Genomic DNA, 21,145 nt, shown 5'->3' with positions numbered 1-21,145 from the left:
CCTGTCTCTGTTGGTCTAAGCGCATATTCTTTAGTGCATAGCTGCTGACTGTGGTGTGAAATTGCAGTTTGTGAACCCAGTGTTATTCTATCATGGTTGTGCAGAGCAATAGCATATAAAATACAGAACTGGCAAAAGCTTTATTAGCAAGAGGATTAAGCTTTGTGTGAGACAGAGGAAGAAAAAGTGAGAAGAAGAAATGCAGGATGAAGTGAAGATTGTTTGTGTGTCAGAGTGTATCCTAAAGTAATCATGTGTAAATTATCAGTGCATGCCTGATATTAAAAGCTGCTATAATCATTATTTTCATATAAACAAAGGCTCAAATATCTACATGTATGTGAAAGGTGGCGCCAGTAGTGATAAAACCACAGATAATTATCACACAACTACATATTTGCCATCAACTCTGCAGAGAATTTGAACATCTTGCACCTCATTGTTTTGGTTTCATGGCCCGCAGTTTTTGTGTTTTTGATTCAGTCCGACTGTAGCTACTCATCAGCATTGTTTCCCAGTGAAGTAGCAAGGGAGCACTTTTCAGTGAAGTAGCTCAAAAGCTACCTACCCAGCACCAAATGGCAGATGGACAAGGTTAACAACTAACTAGTGAACATGGTGTAACGTGTCGCAGCTAAACAGGTAGACATTTCCCTCTAGAGCTGATGGAGACCAAAAATAGTGTTAAAAGGAGAGTGAATATTGGCCTTGTATTCATTAAGCGGCAGAAACAAGACTTAAAATGAATGTTAATTTTTTCCAATATTTGCTGGAGGTGTAGAAAAAAAAAAAACTCACAAAGGTTGCTATATCAACTTAAAAGATGATATGTCAGTGTTGTGTTTACAGCTTCTATTTCCAATGTTACCAAGTGGCCAAAAAATTGTTATCATAGGTTACAAATTTTTCTTCTCTAATGAGATATCTACCGTTTGAAAAATATAGGTTATTGAAAATGAAGGTGATATAATTGTTCTTGTTTTTTGTTTTTGCCAGAAATGCATAGACAGTTTTTGCATGTGTACTATTTTAGAGACTTTCACACACAAATCGGCAATTTGTTGCATGCACAGTTTCTTCCAAAAATGAACTTGTAAATTTTCAGTAGGTAAAGCTTTCAGAATCGATTCACTAAATTAATCCAGCAGTTTGCAACATTGCACTTCAACAAGGAAGGGAAACCTGCAAGAGATTAAAAAAAAAATGTTCAAAGCTTCACAGCCAAGATATCCTGATTGGATCCTACACTTCACATAATGCATCTTTTGTTTTCGGTGCAGTCCTGATAAATGCCCATTCCTTTCAAACGCCACACTCCCGCCTTTTAAATCAGGCATTCTTTTGTAAAGTGTAGTCTCCAAGCCCAAACTGAGATAACCTGATTAATTCATCAGGGGTTATTTTCTTCTTGCTTTCAGTTTCTTTTAGTGCAACAGAAGAAGTGGTCCCGTTAAACCTGTTTTTTTTCCAACCTCCTCTCCCTTCGCAGGTGGAGGTAAGCCCGCTGGAGAACGCCATCGAGGTGATCGAGAACAAGAACTTACAATTACGCACATTGATCACCCAGTGTCAGAGCCGGCAGATGCAGAACATCAACCCCCTCACCATGTGCCTCAACGGGGTCATCGACGCCGCTGTCAACGGGGGGCTGGCCCGCTACCAAGAGGTATGGATGGATAGGTGGAGGATAAGGTTGGAGGGTTTTAGAGACCGAGGCAGCGATGACATATGGATTGCCTAATGATGCATGAAGGTGGGTTTTATCGGAGATGTATGGACAGAGAGCGTTTTGCGGAGGGAGGAGCAGATGAACAGATGGATGGATGCATGGACGGCTGGGTGAAGGTTTGACTAAAAGGACAGATGAGTGGAGAGCAGGAGGGGGTGGAAGCGGGAGAAATTAGATGGATGGTGATGGTGGAGTGGGTGGATGGATGGGCGTTTTGGCCAATGGATGCACGGATAGAAGGATGGATGTGGGGAGAAAGAGGGGTCAGGTCAAAAAAATGGCAGATGGAGGACTGGGAGGAAGGAATATAGAGAGATAGATGGCTAATAATGGCTGAATGAATGAGATGGGAGTGTTTATGCAGCTGCTTTATTATACTCTGAAGTGGTAACAGACAGACTGGTAGGGAAACACTGAAATATGGTCAATGTCATTGACACACACTTACATCCACGGCTACTCCAAAGGCTTCCTAATGGGAGACAATTGCAGGACAGCAGTGCAGTGCAATTGAAGAAAGAGACAACTAAAAATGTACTCAAGGAAATGGTTTTTACCCTCAACAAAGTGAGTGGACTCAGCAGCTAGCTCTGTGTCGCGTAGCAACCACCCCTTTCCACTGGGAGCGTGTATGTGATGGTGAATGGTCATGTTCGTGCATGTTTGTGTGTTCGGGAGTATAGTGTATGTGTGTGGGTGTGTGTTTGTGTGTGTGTGTTTGTGAGTGTTTGTGAGTGTTTATTGGGTGTGTGCAGAAAAGCGTGCCTCTGTGTAGAAGTTGCCCATTAAGGTTTGTAGGATGCTTGATAGAGCCAGAAAGGCAAGGGTCGCTGAAGTGCTTTCCATCCCTACTGCCATTATTTTGATAAAAAAAAGGTAGCGTATGGAATAATTTTCTTCCAATATCATTGTTGAACAGCTCTTTCCTTTTATACCCCGCTGTCATGATCATGTATATATTTCTATGCATGTAAGTGTGTAATGGTGTTTTCTCTGGGTAAAAATTGACCACCAACTTCATTCGACCGTTTCTAAATTGTATTTTCAAATCATACACAATAGAAAGTGAAATATTTTTCAATTATTTAGCATGAGGTGGACACAGATGGAGCTATTTCTGGAGCAAACACATTGCCACTCATGTCAACACTCATTTTTCTTTGCGGAGGATCACATGTGTTACCCCCATGGAACGTGCCTATAAATCTATTAATTTCTCCGCGTAATGCCGATTGACAGCTGTGGCGGTTTGGCTCGGCTACAAATGAAGGCGAAATTGTCGTTATTAATATTTAGATTTATTGCTTGAGTTTGAGTTGAAACCCTTGAGGGGGAATGTTGTCTGATTTATTTCCCCTCTCCTCAGCTTTGCATCTCTAATTGGACTTTTCTAATGATTAACTGAGCCACTCCATGGCGAGGTCTCACTCCCCGCAGCCCGACGAGAAATTTCCATCATTCATAGAAGATTATTGATTATTTTCACTGCCTTTTCTGGAGGTTCGTGGATAGAATTTCCTGCTGAACCGCAGCACTTCTCTTGGCGCACTACCTCGACAGTATTGCATATATACTACAGTACACCAGCTATAAAAAATTTAATAATGTAATTAAATATTTTTCATCAATGTTGCATGGTTTTATAAGAGAGGAACGTGATATCAAGTACAGTGCATGCTAATATATGCTATTTTAATGAAGACTGATGTCTGAGGGTGTTTGGCTGGAATAATAATTTTATTTAGCATTCATAGTCTACAAGCCACAGTTGCACACATTCATTTATAGGGATCTACATGTGTGTGTTGGTCTGCTCACATGTCTGTGGCTCTTTAAGTATCATCTAGCCCTGTCTCTTTGGAGATAGACAGCTGTGTCCTTGGCAGAGGAACTGTGCTGATCTTTTTTGCGAACTCCCTCTTTACCTTTCAGTCCCTTTTTTGTGTTTCCTTCTGTGGCAGATTTGAAAGCAGATTGCGAGCCGGGTCTTTCATCGGCCCGTCGCCTCTCTCCTCTTTGTGTACTCTGATGCGGATTGACAAGGATTTTCCATAATCTGTAGACACATCACAAGTGGTTATGGCATTGTAAACAGCAAGGACCTGGCCTTTAATGTATGGATGCAACAAAAACAGTTATCATCATTCAAAGCAGACCAAGGCATTTTTCATCTTAGCTGTGTCTCCTTTGAGCCGCCTTTTTGAAGGGAATGTCTGGGAAAGTGAATAGAAAGCTCCGTCTGTAAACCATAATCAAGAAGTATGGTGTTTCTGAAGAGACATGGTCTGTAACAGGAAGCAGTGACACAGAACAAACCTTAAAGAAAGCTTTTTAAATCTGAGACCAAATTTGCTCCTAAATCAAAGTATAATCAGTCATTTGATTCCACTAACATCCATTTGGCACAGTGTTTTTCTATTTTTAGCAGTTGTGTAGCTTTATTCTGGTCCCTGAACTTGATATTAATAACACAACACAAAAACACAGACAGGAGTCTTACACCCCATTTGAGCTGGATCTTTGTTTAGTCTGTTTGCTTATTTGTTCAGTTTGTTCATGAATGCTTTTTAAGGATTTAGCAAAAAACAAAACAAAAAAAAACATGTGGACACTAATTCACTGTGTCAGCCCAGCGGGGATTTAGGTAACACTGCAGTGCTGAAAGCTTCACTGTTTCAACTCCCGGAGTGTGCATAACAGATGTTCTGCATTTTGTCTCCATGCAGGCCTTTTTCGTGAAGGACTACATTATGAATCATCCTGAGGACGGCGAGAAGATCGGGCGACTGAGGGAACTCATGTTTGAACAGGTAATATAGTCATAATGTGTTGTAAATGCAGGATCTAACATGATGATATGTCCTCCAACATGGAAACCGAAATGTTTGTGATATTTGAGCATGACAGTTGATTCTTGACCTTGCAAACAGCATGTGACAAAACACTCAAGGTCCACTTACTCGCTTGTTCTGGAACAAGCGAGTAAGTGGACCTTGAGTTGTTTTTTTTCAATTTACAGTACTATATATAGTGTATATAGTACTTACATTCAGTTCAGTATTGAAAAAATCCTGTTTTTCTTTTTAAAAAAGTGGGTAAAATGTCAATCAGGTCAGACAGGTTCATTCCTTTTTAATGCTCAAGAATTGTACGTGTCATAACAGCACTGATTGGCCAATATTCATTATTTTCCCATAATGCATATTTTGATAAGCATCTCTTAAATTAATTTTTTAAAAGAACATTGACCGAGATGTGCACTGAATGGAAAATATATATATATATATAAAATATATATACCCGACATTGTTTAAGATTACCTCAAACATACGTTCGGTATTTCTGTACAGCAGCTTCTTATCAGCCAACAAATAAGCAGATACTGATATATCCACAATAAGCCGTTGTCAGCCAATTTATTAGTTCTGCTTGCTAACTTGACGTTCCCAATTCAAACTCAATTCAACTGAATGTTTTGAAATGGAAATGTTTCACTAAATATGTGAACGGACTTGATGAAGTAGGGCGAATGAGCTTTCATTTTATTTCCAGGGTTGCTCTGAGATTTGGTGATTCGTAATATTCGTAGACATTAACCGGCTTTTGACTCACAGGCACATATTCTGGAGTACGGCCTCGCTGTCCATGAGAAGTTTGTTCCCCAGGACATGAGACCTCTCCATAAGAAGTTAGTGGACCAGTTTCATCTAATGAAATCCAGTCTCGGCATACAGGTAGGCAAGAGGACAATACATGCTGACGCTTCAGTGCATCTTAAAGAATGTATTTCAAAGGTTGCTAATGTGTAAATGAAAGAGGGATTTAACATCTCAGTTAAACAGAAGTTATTTTAGTTACAGACAATCACACATATATCAGGATGATTAAAACAATTGCACTTGTGTAACATAATTTTCCTCAAATCATTAAGTGGAGTCTTTTATGGAAGCACTCACTTTATGTGACAACAGAAACCAACCGCTGTGTGTAGACTTCTGAGTGAATGACGCCTTTAGTCCTCCCCTCATTAAACACACTTCCTCCTTCTGCTTGTGTGTGTACTTTATTTACATACCTCACGCTGGCATGAAGAAGCATTTAATCGTGTGCATTTCCTCTTCTCCAATTTAAAACCCCAGGAGTTTTCGGCTTATGTGCGCGCAAGCCCAGTGCACTTCACCAATGGAAGCCCACGACCATGCAGGAACTCTGTGCCCAACATCATTAGCCCAGACGGAGGGAGAGGGGTTGTCAGGCGGAGGTGATAATTGTTTTTTGATTAATTTTGTTATCTATTTTCTTGAATATTACACATGTATGTGTTATGTCTTTCTTTTCCTTTAATTTTTGAAAATGCTACTTTTATATTAAAGTTAAAAAACACCCAAAAAGGTCTTTTTTTTTTTAAATTTCTCCTTTATGGTGTCTCACCTTCCCTTATCTTGATATGCTGCCCTTCACTGCCAACATGGGTTTTCACCTTAGCTGTTTTTTTTTTTTCTTTCATTCTTTTACTTTTTTGTGTTCCCACCTGACCTCGAACACCACACTCTGTGCCTTTGCTCTCTTCTTCCTTCGTCTTCGTTCTTTACTGGTGTGGCTCCATCTGGGCATACAATAGGTAGGGGTGGATGGCTGGCACCCACAGGGATATATCTGTTGGCTAGCTGCTGCCGGGCCAGCAGGCAGACTGTGCGTGTGTGTGCGTGTGCGTGTGTGTGTGTGCGTGTTGATGTGTTCAGTGACCCTGCCACTCTGTCTACCTGCGACATTCTGCCTCCACAGTCTGATCCCAGGGGGCACAGCCACACAGAAAGATACAGACACACACATCACCTCAGTCTCCCAGTGACATTTCGTGTTTTGCTTATTGAGTTTTGGTTTCTTTTTTCTGCCAACACCAAACCAGGTTACATTTATTATTTGGACTCCAGCTTTAACCTTCCTTTAAAAACCCCTTTTTGTTTGTTCTCTAACCTTTCTTTTACACTTACCTCTAGGCTGACAAACACTTGATGAAATGCTGTGATTGCAGCATCGATTATCTTCTTCTAATCTGACATTTTCTCCCCATTTGTCTCTCTGTTTGTCTTTTTTCCCTCCCTGCCTGACTTTCTGTCGGCCTCTCTGCGGCACACGCTTAATTTTCGGTGAGTGAAACCTCTCAAAGCTAATGAAACATAATAACATAAGCTGTCTCCATTTACCGAAAGCCATCATAACCATCTGTCTCTGTGTTTCTCTCACCTTCAGTCCTCTCAGCTACCCTGCGGTGAACCGTTACTCCTCATCCTCTCTGTCATCTCAAGCCTCCAATGAAGTCAGCAACATCACAGGGCAATCGGAGAGCTCGGATGAAGTCTTCAACATGCAGGTAATCTCTCTCTCTCTCTTTCTCATTACACACATCCATGCAGCCTCTTATGCCTTCCCACACACCCACACAGATGCTCTTAAGGCAGCCAGTTGAGTCCACTTTCCAACATTTGCCCTCCTGCTCCCTACAGATTTCACTTGTAATACTTTTTAATCCACCCTCTCTGCGTTCTCCCCTCATTTCTCTTCCCCTCTGACCCTTTCTTTCTATCTTTCTTTCTGCTTGTTTGTAGCTTTGTCTGGCCAAGCAAATTGTCATGATTATATCAAATAAGGACACAGTGCTTTGTGTGGTCTGTCCAGGGAGTTGGTTGGAGTTGGGCAGTAATGTAAACTAAATTTGGCCAATTCAGAAAGCTGCTGACAACTCCTGGCAGGCTGTGTGCCGCACCTGGCAGGCCTGGAATAACAGGGAGGAGGAAACCATGTGAGGGAAAAGGGATCTGACCGAAGCTTTTACGATATTATATTTACATTGCTAAGATCAAGTACCATTTAATGAAAGGTGATTGTGAAAATTAGTTTTATTATAGTATATTTCAATCTACAAAGTGCCTTAAGCCTTGAGCTCCCACCTTACCTTGTGCAATGTACATAATTTAATTTAATTTTTTTTTTTTTTTTTTTTTTTAAATTGCCACAGCAGTTGAGAGTTTAATCTCTCCATAAATGTCCATATAACTTTGACAGCTTCAAATTCTCAGACATTATAAGACCAGTTAGGTTTTAACCCCTTAAAATAAACACCCATAGCCTTTAGTAGTTACATGTGCAGCTTACTGAATTTCACATAGCTATGTCAATAGGAAATTGAGCTTGAAAGTTCATTATAGACCTTGGAAACATCTATAATAATAAACATTATTATTATATTATTTCTATAATATATAATCTATAATTTCTAAATCTAATATCTTTATCAGATTGATACCATAATAAACAATAATGATAATTACAATAAGTAATAATCATAATTATAAATCTGTTGTTTTTGTTTTCCCATGAAATTTGGCTGAAAGGTTTGGACAATTTCTAGTAAGTTTTAAAATAACAGGAAAGTTAGATGAAGCCTGCATTAAATAATATAATATTAATAATAATGATAATAAAACAGTTAACCTCCATTTCATATTTTTAAGCCTGGCTTTCAGTTATCTTTAGCCATAATTTATCTATAAAGCAAATGCTAAATATTCAATATTCTTATCGGTAATATTCAAAATAATAGTTAGCAAGAGCTAATTAAATAACATTCATTTATTTTTATATATTATTCTTGTGATGATAATAACACAGTTGTTTTGGTTGTCTGTCCCACCCACAGCCCAGTCCGTCTACCTCGAGCCTCAGCTCCAACCATTCTGCCTCGCCCAACGTCACCAGCTCAGCCCCCTCCAGTGCCAGAGGTGAGACTGACACTCTGCATAATGACTCATTTTGAAATGTTATACACTGTAAGCTTTTACTTGGTATTTCAGTCCAGAGTGACTCACACAGAGGAGGCAGACAGAGGTTCAGCTGGACACAGCGAACACAAGGACTGAAACTTTGACCTTTCAGTGACATGATGTTCTCTCAAACCACCGCAGCATCCTGTCTGGTGAGGTTAGAGAGGTTAGACGACAGCCAGGAGTACACGTAGGAGAGGGAGATGGGGCCAAGAAAAAAAACAAAAAGAGAGAACAGTGAGAAGGCAGACTTGAATGGAAAGTTAGAGACTGAAAAATAGAGAGAATACGAAATGAGCCGAGATGAAAAATGAAATGGGCTGAGACGTGGAGACAAATGCCGTTGAAAGAAACATGGACCCAGTGAAAATGCAAGAGAGAGTAAGAGATGATTGCAGCTGTGTGGAGAATTCCTCTTGGACCTCAATACAATCTCCTGTCCAGGCTGGGACTCGGCCATCCAAGCCCTCCTCTCCAGCGGAGTGTGAATATCTAATGCCTTTTCTGTCTGCCCTCTTATCTCGCTGTGTTCAAATGTGCAAACGCACTCCTGCCTGATCCACATCATAAAAAGTAAGAAAATATGAAGACGTTTATGGAAGCGTATACACTCCCCTTTGGCAAGCAGCTGGCAGCGGGCGGCGCCCTTATAAAAGTGGCCTCTGTCTACCCATAAAGCCTGTGGAGAATTATTGCTAGTGTGGTCTTATCTGAATGAGAGCCAGCGATGGGTATCTCATGCTCATATGATAGCCTTCCAAGTGCTATCACATTCGCTAATGGATGGAGATCTATACAGTAGCTAACGCCAGATGAGGGGAAGTGCTATGAAAATGGTGTGAGCGAGTGTTTGCGTGTGTGTTTATCACTGATAGCCTGTTACATTTATTTCTGTGTTGAGGTTTTATATGTGCCTCTGCTAGTTGTGATTGTCTAGTCCAACAGGGGAGGTAAGGGAGTGAGCAGGGTGTGTGTGTGTGTGTGTGTGTTTGTGTGTGTGTGGGGGAGGGAGTGGGCAGGCCATTTATCATGCGGTGGAGCTAGTGAGACTGAAAGATTTGGTGTGAAGGCTTAGAGGGAGAAAGAGAGATTGGCCTTTCCTGATTTGTGGCCAGTATTTGTGGGTAATAGTCTAACACCTTGCTGTTATTTGGTCCCTTATGTGTTTGCACACGCTCTTGTGTGGGGTTCTGTTCCTTTGTGTGTGTGTTAACGCTGTGACATCTCATACTGTCTGTACCAGGTTCCCCCCAAATGGCAGAGAAACACAAGCATTCCAGAGAAAATGCCTGTTTGTCTCCGAGAGAGAGACCAGTCAGTGCCATCTTTCCCAACCCCCTGGACCCTGCACAGGTAAAACACACACACACATATATGGGTATACATACATACATATACGGAAAATATGCAGTACTGGAAAAAGTCCATATTTCTCAACTCTATATCATATTATCATTTAGATTCAGATATTCCTTTTTGTTTTAATTGCAAATGGTGAATGGATTTTTATTGTCAAGTCAAACAAAGTGCAGCGCTCTCTGCATGTAAACAAGTGATTAAGGATCACCTTTCTAGGATGAAACATGCAAAAAAAAGTAAAAAATTAAATAGAAACAGACCATTGACCTTTCAGTTATAAAGACATGGCCAATGTTTGTGGGTCGGAGGGAAGTCTGAGAATGTGCTCCTGCTCTCACATACGCAGTTCTATAGGTGGTAGAAAAATGAAAAACAAAACCTCAATGTCCTAATGTTAAAGGACAGAGGACACATAATTACTGTACAATTATGAAAACACATGATGCCCATCTAAACTGTTTTGTGAGATTCAACACACGAAAGAAAACAAATTGCCAATTAGAATTAAAATTTTATCATTTCTTGTCTGGCGTCATTTTTAGTCCTTATTATCCATATTAGCATACCTGAAGAATTACAATGGATTTACAGGGGAGGTATTTCAGACAATGTGAGGTTACTCTGAGTTCTGATGGACATGAAAATCATCAACACAAAACATGAACTGTGTTAGAGAATGCCCACGTGTGCGTACATAAAAACGTAAGGTGAGAACTTAACTACGACTCCCATGGTGCATTTTGGCCAGAGCCATCCATGTGCCTTATGTGCAATGCTAATTTCAGGCGAAACTAAGGATTACATTGTTGACGAAACAGAAAAAAATTATCTGCAGCTTTACTTAATTTTTTTTTTAATTTTGAGTCACTGTTGGATGAATTCATCACTAAAGTTTTACAATTTCTTCAGTCTGGATTGATCCATTAACCAGGAGAGTCCTGTGTTTCTCAAGTAGCATTGAGGATGTCATTAAAAGAAAATTTTGAAATTTGAACGCAGGATAGTTTGTTCCCTTTGGTCGTTCCCTGTCATCAAAGTGTGTGATCGCCCGACTTGGAATACGACGAAATGAGAATTGTATTTTTTAACACTGTGTACCTTGCCGTCATGTTTATCCAGCACCGCAGCCACTCATACGGTACATACTGGGGTGGGAAACAAGGTCACCTTTCTATTGTACAATATATCTCAATGTGTGACTTCTGAAAAAAGTGCCTCCTGGATGACGACACAAGCCATGAGGCTTTTTTGTATCTGAGAATTGCAGTATTTCAAGAGCAGGTGATGTTAGTGATGTTTTATGTTTGTGATGTTTTTTTTTCCCAGTACACCAAGCTAATGTTACCACAATAACAAGAGCCAAGTTCAGTTCCTTATCTAGCTGAAAGGTAGTATGTAATCACACACTTCATCTTCAGTGACAAAGCTACAGTAACGGAAAATTTATTTGATTTTCAAAGCTGTTCATCTCTTCCGGTCAGTGCTACTGGCACAGTCCACCTGTTTTTCTTATCCTGTTTGTGCTGAATGTGAAGAGTCGTCTCAAGTCTACGGATGAATTGATGTTGGGGAGGCCTAACAATTATTCCAACCTGACAGCAGTGTGGTACTGGCAGTTAGCTGCTAATGGGGTATTGATTATTACAAACATGGATTACTTGTATCATTTATACTGTAATTAGAGAAACTAGGTGAAAAACAATCATATTATTTATATATTTTTGAGGATAGAGGCAGAGGTGCTTACCCACTTCTACAAATATCACACGTCTGCTTGACATAAAGGTCATTACGCATTCGACACTCTTTCTCTCTGCCTGTTTGACTCCGTTGTTGTCTGTATCTCCCACTGCCTATTCTATTGAATTTGCTAGGGAGAAATTCCACATGATATTTATTTTCTACCATCCAATATTCATTTATTCCTCTATGCTTCAAAGCTGGCATTTACCTACGTTTGATATCACAAATACACTGTTTCATGCTGCATGTATCTGACAGTAATTTGGGCTTATTCCTCTGTGTGTGCAGAGAGCTCCTCCTCATCAAATAGGCGATGCCACTTTACCAAGGAGTGACCCCAACCTCTCAGCACCAGATAAAGGTAAAAGACTGTGTTTAGCACATTTTTTTTATGTTTTACTTTCATGCACTGACTCCCATCCAGCAGTCCCAGAAATGCTGGGGAAGCCGCTCCAGCAGAATAACAATGCCAAGATATGCTGACATTTTTTTATTAAATCTATCGTAAAGTAGACTTTTAATATTTTTTCTATTTTTATTGTTTTCCGTGTTCCTTACTGTTGTATATTAATTCTCCATTATAACTCCCCAGCATGTGTCCATTAACCATGATTCCTGTAGAATTACTTACAACATTACAACAATACAGTGGTGCTGCAGCTGTAGGAGGCAGCTTCTCTATTACTCAATGATGCTTATACCACCACTATCCAGCGTGATGGTCATCTTTCCAGACATGCAGTGTGTGTGAGAGTTTGACCACAGACTGACTGGAGGCATCTGTCTTCACACAGCTGCTTCAGGGAGCTTGTCAGAATACACACACACACACACACACACACACACACACACACACACACACACACACACACACACAGACACACCCACACACACACACACACACACACACACACACACACAGAAGCACGTAGACACATGCATGACACACATGCTGGATTACATTTTCTTCTAACTCCGAACCAGACACGCTGTCTTTATCACAGCATTTCATCTTGCCTCAGGCTAAAAGACTAATAAAGTGGCAGGTACTATCCCTGCAGTCCTAATGCACATGTGTGACATTCATATCTCTTAGTTAACCACCCAGCTTGTCATTTTTGCTCCGGATAGTCAAGGCAAGATGCGCATTTCTTGCATTTTCTAAAAAAAAAAAAGCCTGTGCAGTTTTCCTTCCATCAGAGCTGCTCTTAGCCGCAAAAAAAAGAACAGCTTTCAAAGCAGATCGTGGAGTAATTAAGGAGGTATGAGGAAGGGACATCTTAAAATAAAGAGTGGATTGTGGGGATGTGATAGCTTTCTTGTGACTCACACAGAAACACACACATTTCCATGTGATTTCAAGTGTGATCTGTAAATAATGCAGTGAGAGATAGATGAACTGCCACAATATGGTGACATCACACCTTTACGCGTATGACAATGACAAGAGGTGCAAGAATTTACACAAAACCTGTGATTGTATGAAAGTGTTGTTTGTCGCATCTTCAGTCATGAACCTTTAACTTTAACCAGATACCAAATATAGACTTTAATTACAATATGAAGCTCATTAGACTCTAGTTTGCCACGTAACAATATAAAACGACCTTTTGTAGTCATTTGAGTGGCTGAGTCCAGAGGCAACTTAATAAACTGTGACCTGGCCAGTCACCCTGACTGTGACTGTAATTATGGTGTCTGATTACATTTTATTTTTACAGACAAGTCTGCACTTGAAGTACCTTCCAGACTTCAAGTATAAGAACTAAATTTGATTGAGTCTGGCCTATAAAAGAAAGACTGGACAACAACAGTGTGAAATTTCTACCAAAAACTAGTGTTTTCAATTAAACTATTATTATTTTATTTCTTTGGTTTATAAGTGATCTACATTAAGGGAAATCTGTTACCCTGCTTTCACATCAGATGTGCATGGGTGACATTGCGCAGAACAAGACCATTATTTTTCTGTTTTCAGTTTCTATTCATGGACATTTGCCGACAACAAAAACAAGACTAAGGGTTTATAAAAAATGACCTAAAACACCTTAAACAAAAGCCATTTTCATCAACAAATAAAAATAAGTAATTTCGGAAAAATGGATGAATGCAAATGTGAACGAAGCTTGTTAAACATCTTGCATACATCAGTGGGGTCGCACATTGTGTGCTCCTAATTGGTAAAAACTATCCTTCACTGCTCCACAGTTGCTTGACCTGTTGCACTAATGAGCAAAGTCCTGCATTCGTCTTGTCTCTGACAGTTAGTCGTTTCACGGAAGGAGAAAAATCAACAAATGTATGCACTGCATCAATGAGACTGTCTTCCCAACAGGAATGACAGTATCAGTCATTTTGAGCAAATGCCCCAAAACAATATATGTTTACATTCAAATGACAAAGCCCTTTAGAGGCCACAGTAATTATGACGAGAGCAAAGGAGGAAGTCCACATACGGAGGAGATTGAGGTGGATGGATGGGTCAACAGAAGACTGCTGTTCATTTCCTGTTTCAAACCGATAGTCAAGATAGTTTTTTTTTCCCCAAGCATGACTACAATTGATCTATAACCTTATGTTTATTGTAACTACAAGTACTGCTGACGACAATGCTCTCTTAACCTTAATGAAGTAGTAATTTTAACCCAAACCACAATGTTTCCCTAAACCTAACCAAACCCTAACCGCAGCCAGATCAGGAAATTAAGAATTGAACACGGATTTGAAACAGTTTTCGAAGGCACAGACAAATGATGTCGCCCTGTCAATAAGGGCGTTAGATTAGAAAACTCTTCATGTTGTTTAAGAGTGGATGGACAATCAGTGTATTTTGTCAAAAATAAACTAAAAATACCACTGATGAAATCTAGTCTTATTTTGTTTTTGTATTTAATGACTAAAGTGTGACTAAAATTCTTCTAACTGAGCTTCAAATCTTAAAATTTAACATTCATTCAAATGATCACCAATCAAACTTAAAACAAAAACATCTTCAGGTATTATTTATTAAGAGTTTAACTCTATAAAACAACTTCATCGGGACCGTTTGGATGTGTTTTGAGCAGATTTGATTGTGCTCAAACTGCCAGCCAAGTTAATATGTTTTCATTTATGATATCATCCATTTCAAATGCACATGATTCCACTGCATTCACTGTGTTCTCCGTGTTGTCTTGTGTACTCCCATAACCTGTTATGTGACCTGTGATGTTTCTGTGTACTGTAAAGTGAGACCCACACCCAGTAGCTGGAGCCTAGACAGTGTCAAAGAGGGCGCTCCATCCTTCTCTGACTCTGTTGGCAAATTGCTATGCCCTCCTGTACCTCCTAGGCCACCGTACTCAGGTAAACTGGCCTATCACAATGAATCCCCCAGTGAAGAATGGTACTAGTTTTCCTCTCTGACTTTTGACACCTGGTGCTTTTCTCCACCTCTTCTCAGCATTTTCCCATCTGAGGCTCTCAACTGCTGCTTCCTTGCTTCTGCTCACATACGTGATGACACCGGCATTTTTCTTAACTAACCACTTGAAATGCTGAGATTTCCTGGCATGAGATGTGTTAGTTCAGCTGAGAGCAAGTCTGAAAATCTCCAAGGACTTTGAGAGGGCTCAAATCAATCCCAATTGAAATTCCAGTCAATTCCCAGATTTGTAGTTTTTCCTTTCCTTCCCTCAGAGGAGAGCATGTCATTACATCTAAACAACAGTTTTCTCCACCATCAACTCAAACTGTGTTTTAGTTATTTACGTATTTACAGATGCAACAGACTTGACTTATTCCCACTGCTTTCTGATGTATTCCACTGCCCAGCAGCAGTATAAGCAGATGGAGTGAATTTTGTCTCCCCGTTTGTCCTGCCCTCATTGCATAGAGAAGTAACAGCTGTTGGATGTAGAGACAGCTTTAGGCAGCCTAAAGGACCTGCAGAACATCAGCGCGTATTTGATTCATTGATGCTTTAAGCGACTGGCCCTCTCATCTCCATGTGTGTATGTTTGCATGACTCATGCTGTGTCATCCTGGCAAATAGAGGAAAATGCTCCTCTAATTTGAATTTGCCCTCTTTTCCTCTCTCTCACTCTCTCTCCCCCTCTCTCTCTCCTCTGGCTGTCAGGCTCCTCGGCTAAAAACATGAGGTCGCAGTCCCCTGTCCCCACGTCCAGATCGCCGCAAAAGGTTGGTTATGTTTCTGTCACTCACTTCCACTGTCCGTCTCTTCTCAGTTTTGGGCTTTTTTTTTAAGTTTCTCTTTCTTTCCCTGAGACCGCCTGACCTTGCTTAGTGACAGCCTCGGGGCCTTTATCCCGCAGTGTTAACGTCTTACCGGCCAGCTCCAGGGTCTTTATCCTACTCTCTGTCAACCGTAAGGCTAGGGAGCTTTGCATTACTGCTCACTGAAGCTGCTAACTGCCCCAGTGCTGCTGATTTTGTAGTTTTTATGACATGACTGTCCCAAAGTAGACCCAAAATGGGATGGCTGGAGGGCATTAATCATATTAGCTAAATGTACACCTGGTAGACACCAACTGTTGTGCGCTGTGTTTAAAGCACGCTCTGAGAGGGTGTCGTCTGGCCTGCTCGACAAAAATATGCAAAACCGGATGGATTTATTCAACTTCATGAGATTTGCTTGTCATTGAATTTAAATTTCAAAGCATGAACTGTATTATGTTTTTGCCTTTATTATTAATGTGATGAGAAACATGTGTGCTGCACTTAGTGTCCCCCTCAGCATCTCTCAACTGTGATGAGTTAAAAACAAGTTTTTAATATCTCTGACCTTAAGTGTTTTCTTATGTTTAACTACAGATAACTGATTACTCTTACTTTGTCTCCAAGCCGTGATTTATTGTTAATGAGCCTTTTAGCAGTTAATACTAGTCTGCAGAAGCAGGAGGGGTCCGGGAAAGGTTAACTAAGCGCTGAGTGAGTTTGTAATGAGGGTAAAAAATTGTTTTGAAACTCTGGTGAACCAAAGCTTGTCTCCTGCTAACTGTTATCTTCTTTGTGGGCTTGTCACAAGCAACAGTGCTAAGCTCCCAGCTTTGTTGCAGGTGGGATCTCTTCTTACATGTGACAACTACCAAGAATGTGGTTATTTGTGTGTGTGTGTGTGTGGTAGAAAGAGAGAGAGAGAGAGAGAGAGAACGACTCTGGAAACCAAGGTGTGAGTGACAGCTTGGCACTCAGCGTGCTCTGTCAATCAGATTTGTGTGTGTAGTTAGGTGTGTGTGCCTGCCACCACATTTGTGTGTGAGGAGGCCTGGAGCGAAGTTCCAAGCTGCCCATCACAGCACAGCCAGACATGAGTCCTCGGCGGACCTCCACAGGACCCATTATCTGGCACATGTACACACACACGCCAAACACACTCATCAGTCAGTGCAGCCAGGGGCCCATTACCAGACCACAAACCCCAGGACAGTAGTGAACCTGAAGAAAACTCATGGTGCCAGCCTCACAGTGCTGGACTTACTCATCTCCAGAGGTAGAAATGATATATAGTAGTAGCCTCTCTTTAGAAAACTGGATCAGGAGCTTAAACTGCTTGTCAGAACTGTATTAAATATACAGATTTTTACCATGCTAACCCAAATGTAAAAAAGGTTAAAAGGTTTGTCCAGTTGTGCATATCAAATGGATACCTCTTTGTGCATACCCCTTGTAGCATGAACAATACAACCTTACTGATCAATTGTATACTCCACTAGATCCAATTACATTTTAGCAGATATAATGGCAGCATGGTGTAATTGCTTAGAAAAACATTTTGATGAGTGATCGGATTTTTGAGGGGGGAAGTGCAGCATATTGTGTTTTTTCATCTCAGTGCACAGGGCCGGTTGATGGAGTGAAAAAACCTGGCCCTCTCAATCTGTTCACTGACTCTCCTTTTTTTTTTATTCTCTAAGTTTTTATTGTTGCTTTTTGCCTGTGTCAGCAGACAATGAATAGAGGATGTGTACAATATGGCGACATGCTTGCCACCAAAAATGGCTCACAAAATGTTAAGCGCATAATGTAAAATAAATATATTGTGATAAATTCTAAAAAAATATAGAAACTCAAATGAAGGTCAAGCTCCCCCAAGGGGCTCCAAAATGACACAGTTTTATGAAAAGGCTAGGAACAAAAATCTATTACATAAAACGATGTTTCATACTTTTCTCTCCTTGTTTCTTATGAAATATCAGATACTTTTCTTCATTTGAAGGTATCACAAGCCAAAAAGTATTTAGTTTTGTGGAACGAAACAAGACATGAGAAAAGAAGTATATGATTTCCTTTCATTCTCTCTGTCCCTCTAGACCACAGTGCCGCCTTTCACCCCCTCGCCCACTGAGTGCCAGTCTGCCAGCCTGGTCTCCAACTCTCCTGTCCTCTCTGGCAGCTACAGCAGTGGCATCTCCTCCCTCAGTCGCTGCAGCGTATCGGAGGCTTCAGGCACCGAGCTGCCTGCAGGTGACCACCCGCCCCACCCACTGCCCCCACCCACCACCCTGCCAAACTCTGTCTCCAGCAGCTCTGACGAGCCGATCCGCAGAGAGAACAAGACACCGCCTCCCTACAGTGTGTATGAGAGGAATAACCCCCGTAGGCCTGTGCCGCTGCCCCATAGTCTCTCCATCCCCCCACAGACGGACCCCCCGGCCCTGCCACCCAAGCCTCACCAGCTCCGTACAGGCAGCATGAAGCTGGACGGACCCTCCGACCCTCGAGTCCCAAGACCGAGGCCTCTGCCCAGGAAGGTGTCCCAGCTATAGGTGCTGGTTAAGGGTTCAGGTCTGGGGCTTGAGAAAGCAGGTGGAAGAAACACACTGGCGTAATTTGCACTTTTCTACTGGGCACTCACTTGTTTTTTGTGATCTTCAGTTTGGCATTCCTGACCTACACTCCAATAAAAGACACAGGCCTATAGATTAACAGGCAGTCAAAAAACTGAAGAAATGATAAAGAAAGTTTCTTTTTGTATTTACTAGAGGGCATTGCATTGACTTTGACTTGGTCATTCCGCACTTTTAGCTCTAGTACGTACAGTAGGTCGCCACGGTCAGTCGCAACGTATGTTTACCAGAACACTCTAGAAAAACACCGTTTTGATAGATGTAATAATCTCAAATATATGTATATTGGTATATATGAGAATTGTTTTTGCCTTAAGTATTGGAAACAGAGTCTTTTATCCGTGAGTCTTGCACGTTTTTTTTTTCTTTTTTTTTTTTTTAACTCAGTACATTTGTATACTGTATGGCTAAAAGGTGCTAGAGGCCTCGAGTATGCATTTCAGTGAAGTGTAGTAGACAAGGGTGTGTTCCCATAGTCATATCCACACAATCAATGGTACAAAAAAGTCAAAAGTTGAACTTATGCTAACAGAAATGTATTTTGATTGAATTAAAAACTCCTGTTATATCTGTATTTTTTTTTGGCAGCTTTGCCAGGAACATTTAGTCATTTTTATGCAGTAATATATTAAAAGTTTGGTAGCTTCAGCGCGGTAATGACGGCAATTTTTAGGCTTCTTTTAATTTCACATTGATACATGAATCAGAAAACAGCTTTTTGGTGGTAAATTACCACCTTAGTAAACCACTCTACTGCCATTTTCTTTCTGAAACCTTAAAATCGGCTTCTCAACTTTCACACAACTCAAGAATTGCCTCCATTAACAATGAATTCGTGATTGTGGAAGAATCACATGGGCAAACGAAAGTGCAATTGCATGCTTAGATGCTGGAATTCGCCATTGGTCATTGCCATTTATGTGAACACACCCTAATCCTCCTGCATGATGTAAATGAACAGATCTTTAGGGGGGGGGGATTACCAAGTATTGTGCCAAAGGAAAATGTACAATGTGCTGTAAAGAAATTTTTTTTTTTTTAACTGGGGCCTGGAGTCACGGAGTTTGGAAATGATCAGCTAAAGAGACATTCTGAAGAAAGGGTTTTTAAAATGATTGTACCCACACATCCTAACTAAACCGTAATCTACCGATCACATGTAACTCTAGACAAGCACAAACAAGACTTTCCATCTGTCTTATGACCAGTACTGTTACAATGAAGTCTCTATTTGACAGACCAGTAATTGGAGCAAAGTATATCTGTCAGCAGTGACCTGAAAAAAAACACACAACGAGTGACACTCTATTGAAGAAATATTTACAAACGAATCATTGTCAAATATTTGTACAGTTCAGATTTACTTTCTGTTCGATCTAAAAAATGGATGTGAGTAGACTGCACTATGAATGGTTACTCAGTTCAATGACATTGCATTGCTGCAGTGAAGTAAGTGTTCTGTGGCAGGCAGATTTCACACAGTTTTGTGAAATAGAGGACATTTTGGAATAAGGTATTCACCTAAATCTATCTACAAAAAGTTTTTGGGGCGGGGTAGCTTTAGTATTGTTTGTATGTTTCATTTTTGTATTGATTAATTTACTTTTTGATTTGTTGTGAATTTTTGAGATTAAATATTCACATTAATCAGTACTTGAGAACCTGTAAATTATATGATGAGATTAATGTAAGTATGCCAAATATAAAATTTGTGTATTACAATTAATGTAAATATTGTGTTTTTAACAAAATGTAGCTATAACAATTTACAGCTTTGAATGTAATGTTGAAGCAGCAAATTATTATTATAAATGTTCAAACTTTTATGGTTTTGTGAGTGTAGAAAAACTAAGATCATGCATAATGACACCTAACACATTTACAAGTTCAATAAACTGCCCTATGTAATACAAACAGATTGATATACATTTCTACCTTGAGAGCATTGAGATTTGTGATGCAAGTTTGTCTTCTTTTATGGTGTATTTAAGTTTCACAGAGACAAAACACCTGTCTACCTCTGGTAGATTCTGGTTGACTGACCATTAAGGATGTTTTGCTAAGCTGGTGGGAGGCCAGCTAGGGATCCTGTGGCTGCATATATAAACTCTACCAGGTGGATACAACAGCTGTGGTTCAGGTTTGAGATCTGAGATCTTCATTAGGAGTTGGCATGATCTCGTGTGTAGGTATATAACAGGAACACAATGTAAGTGAAAACAAGGAGGGTGGTAGATGAAACACTCAAATTTTAAGAAAGCTCTGGGTGACCTGACAGTCAAAAGGTTAGTGCATGCCACATGAATGAAAACGTTTTGAGAAAACATCACGGGTGCATTCAGTTCCTTGGATTTTTTTTTTCTTTTTTGAGTAATTATTAATAATTCAACATTTGAGGGTATTAATGATAAGGGACAAAAAAATAAATAAATACGAAGATAAATTGTATTTCTTGTCAAATAAAACCAGCTCTTAATTTGGATAAAAGCAAATCAAGGTTGGTTAACTGATTATAAAATGCGAAATGAGAACGTACACTTTCAAAACAGAAATTTCACAATTTTCATCACATAGTTCACTGACGAGAAGATGTAATCAGTTTTCACAGCAGACATTTTGACTCGTCATTGAAAAGCACAGGT

The 21,145-nt window shown here is 40.2% G+C and overlaps 1 protein-coding gene across 3 annotated transcripts in view; it reads left to right on the top strand.

Annotated features, from left to right (window-relative positions):
* dock4b (dedicator of cytokinesis 4b) overlaps positions 1-20,417 on the top strand; it is a 116,292-nt gene extending 95,875 nt beyond the window's left edge. For 2 of the 3 annotated variants that reach the window (XM_056367312.1, XM_056367311.1), the window contains 11 exons: positions 1,490-1,666; positions 4,456-4,539; positions 5,344-5,463; positions 5,869-5,990; positions 6,992-7,103; positions 8,430-8,511; positions 9,797-9,906; positions 11,944-12,016; positions 14,884-15,000; positions 15,773-15,834; positions 17,967-20,417. In XM_056367312.1, coding sequence (XP_056223287.1) covers positions 1,490-1,666; positions 4,456-4,539; positions 5,344-5,463; positions 5,869-5,990; positions 6,992-7,103; positions 8,430-8,511; positions 9,797-9,906; positions 11,944-12,016; positions 14,884-15,000; positions 15,773-15,834; positions 17,967-18,422 — 1,515 coding nt within the window. In that variant the 3' untranslated portion in view covers positions 18,423-20,417. The remainder of the gene's footprint in view (positions 1-1,489; positions 1,667-4,455; positions 4,540-5,343; positions 5,464-5,868; positions 5,991-6,991; positions 7,104-8,429; positions 8,512-9,796; positions 9,907-11,943; positions 12,017-14,883; positions 15,001-15,772; positions 15,835-17,966) is intronic. The other variant, XM_056367313.1, reaches the window with a different exon arrangement.
* Positions 20,418-21,145: the final 728 nt, after the last annotated feature.

The sequence above is a fragment of the Seriola aureovittata genome, chromosome 22 (assembly GCF_021018895.1).
Source record: "Seriola aureovittata isolate HTS-2021-v1 ecotype China chromosome 22, ASM2101889v1, whole genome shotgun sequence".
Lineage (NCBI taxonomy): Eukaryota > Metazoa > Chordata > Actinopteri > Carangiformes > Carangidae > Seriola > Seriola aureovittata.
The sequence above is the reverse complement of the archived record's forward strand: the minus strand, read 5'-3'. Positions and strand labels throughout refer to the sequence as shown.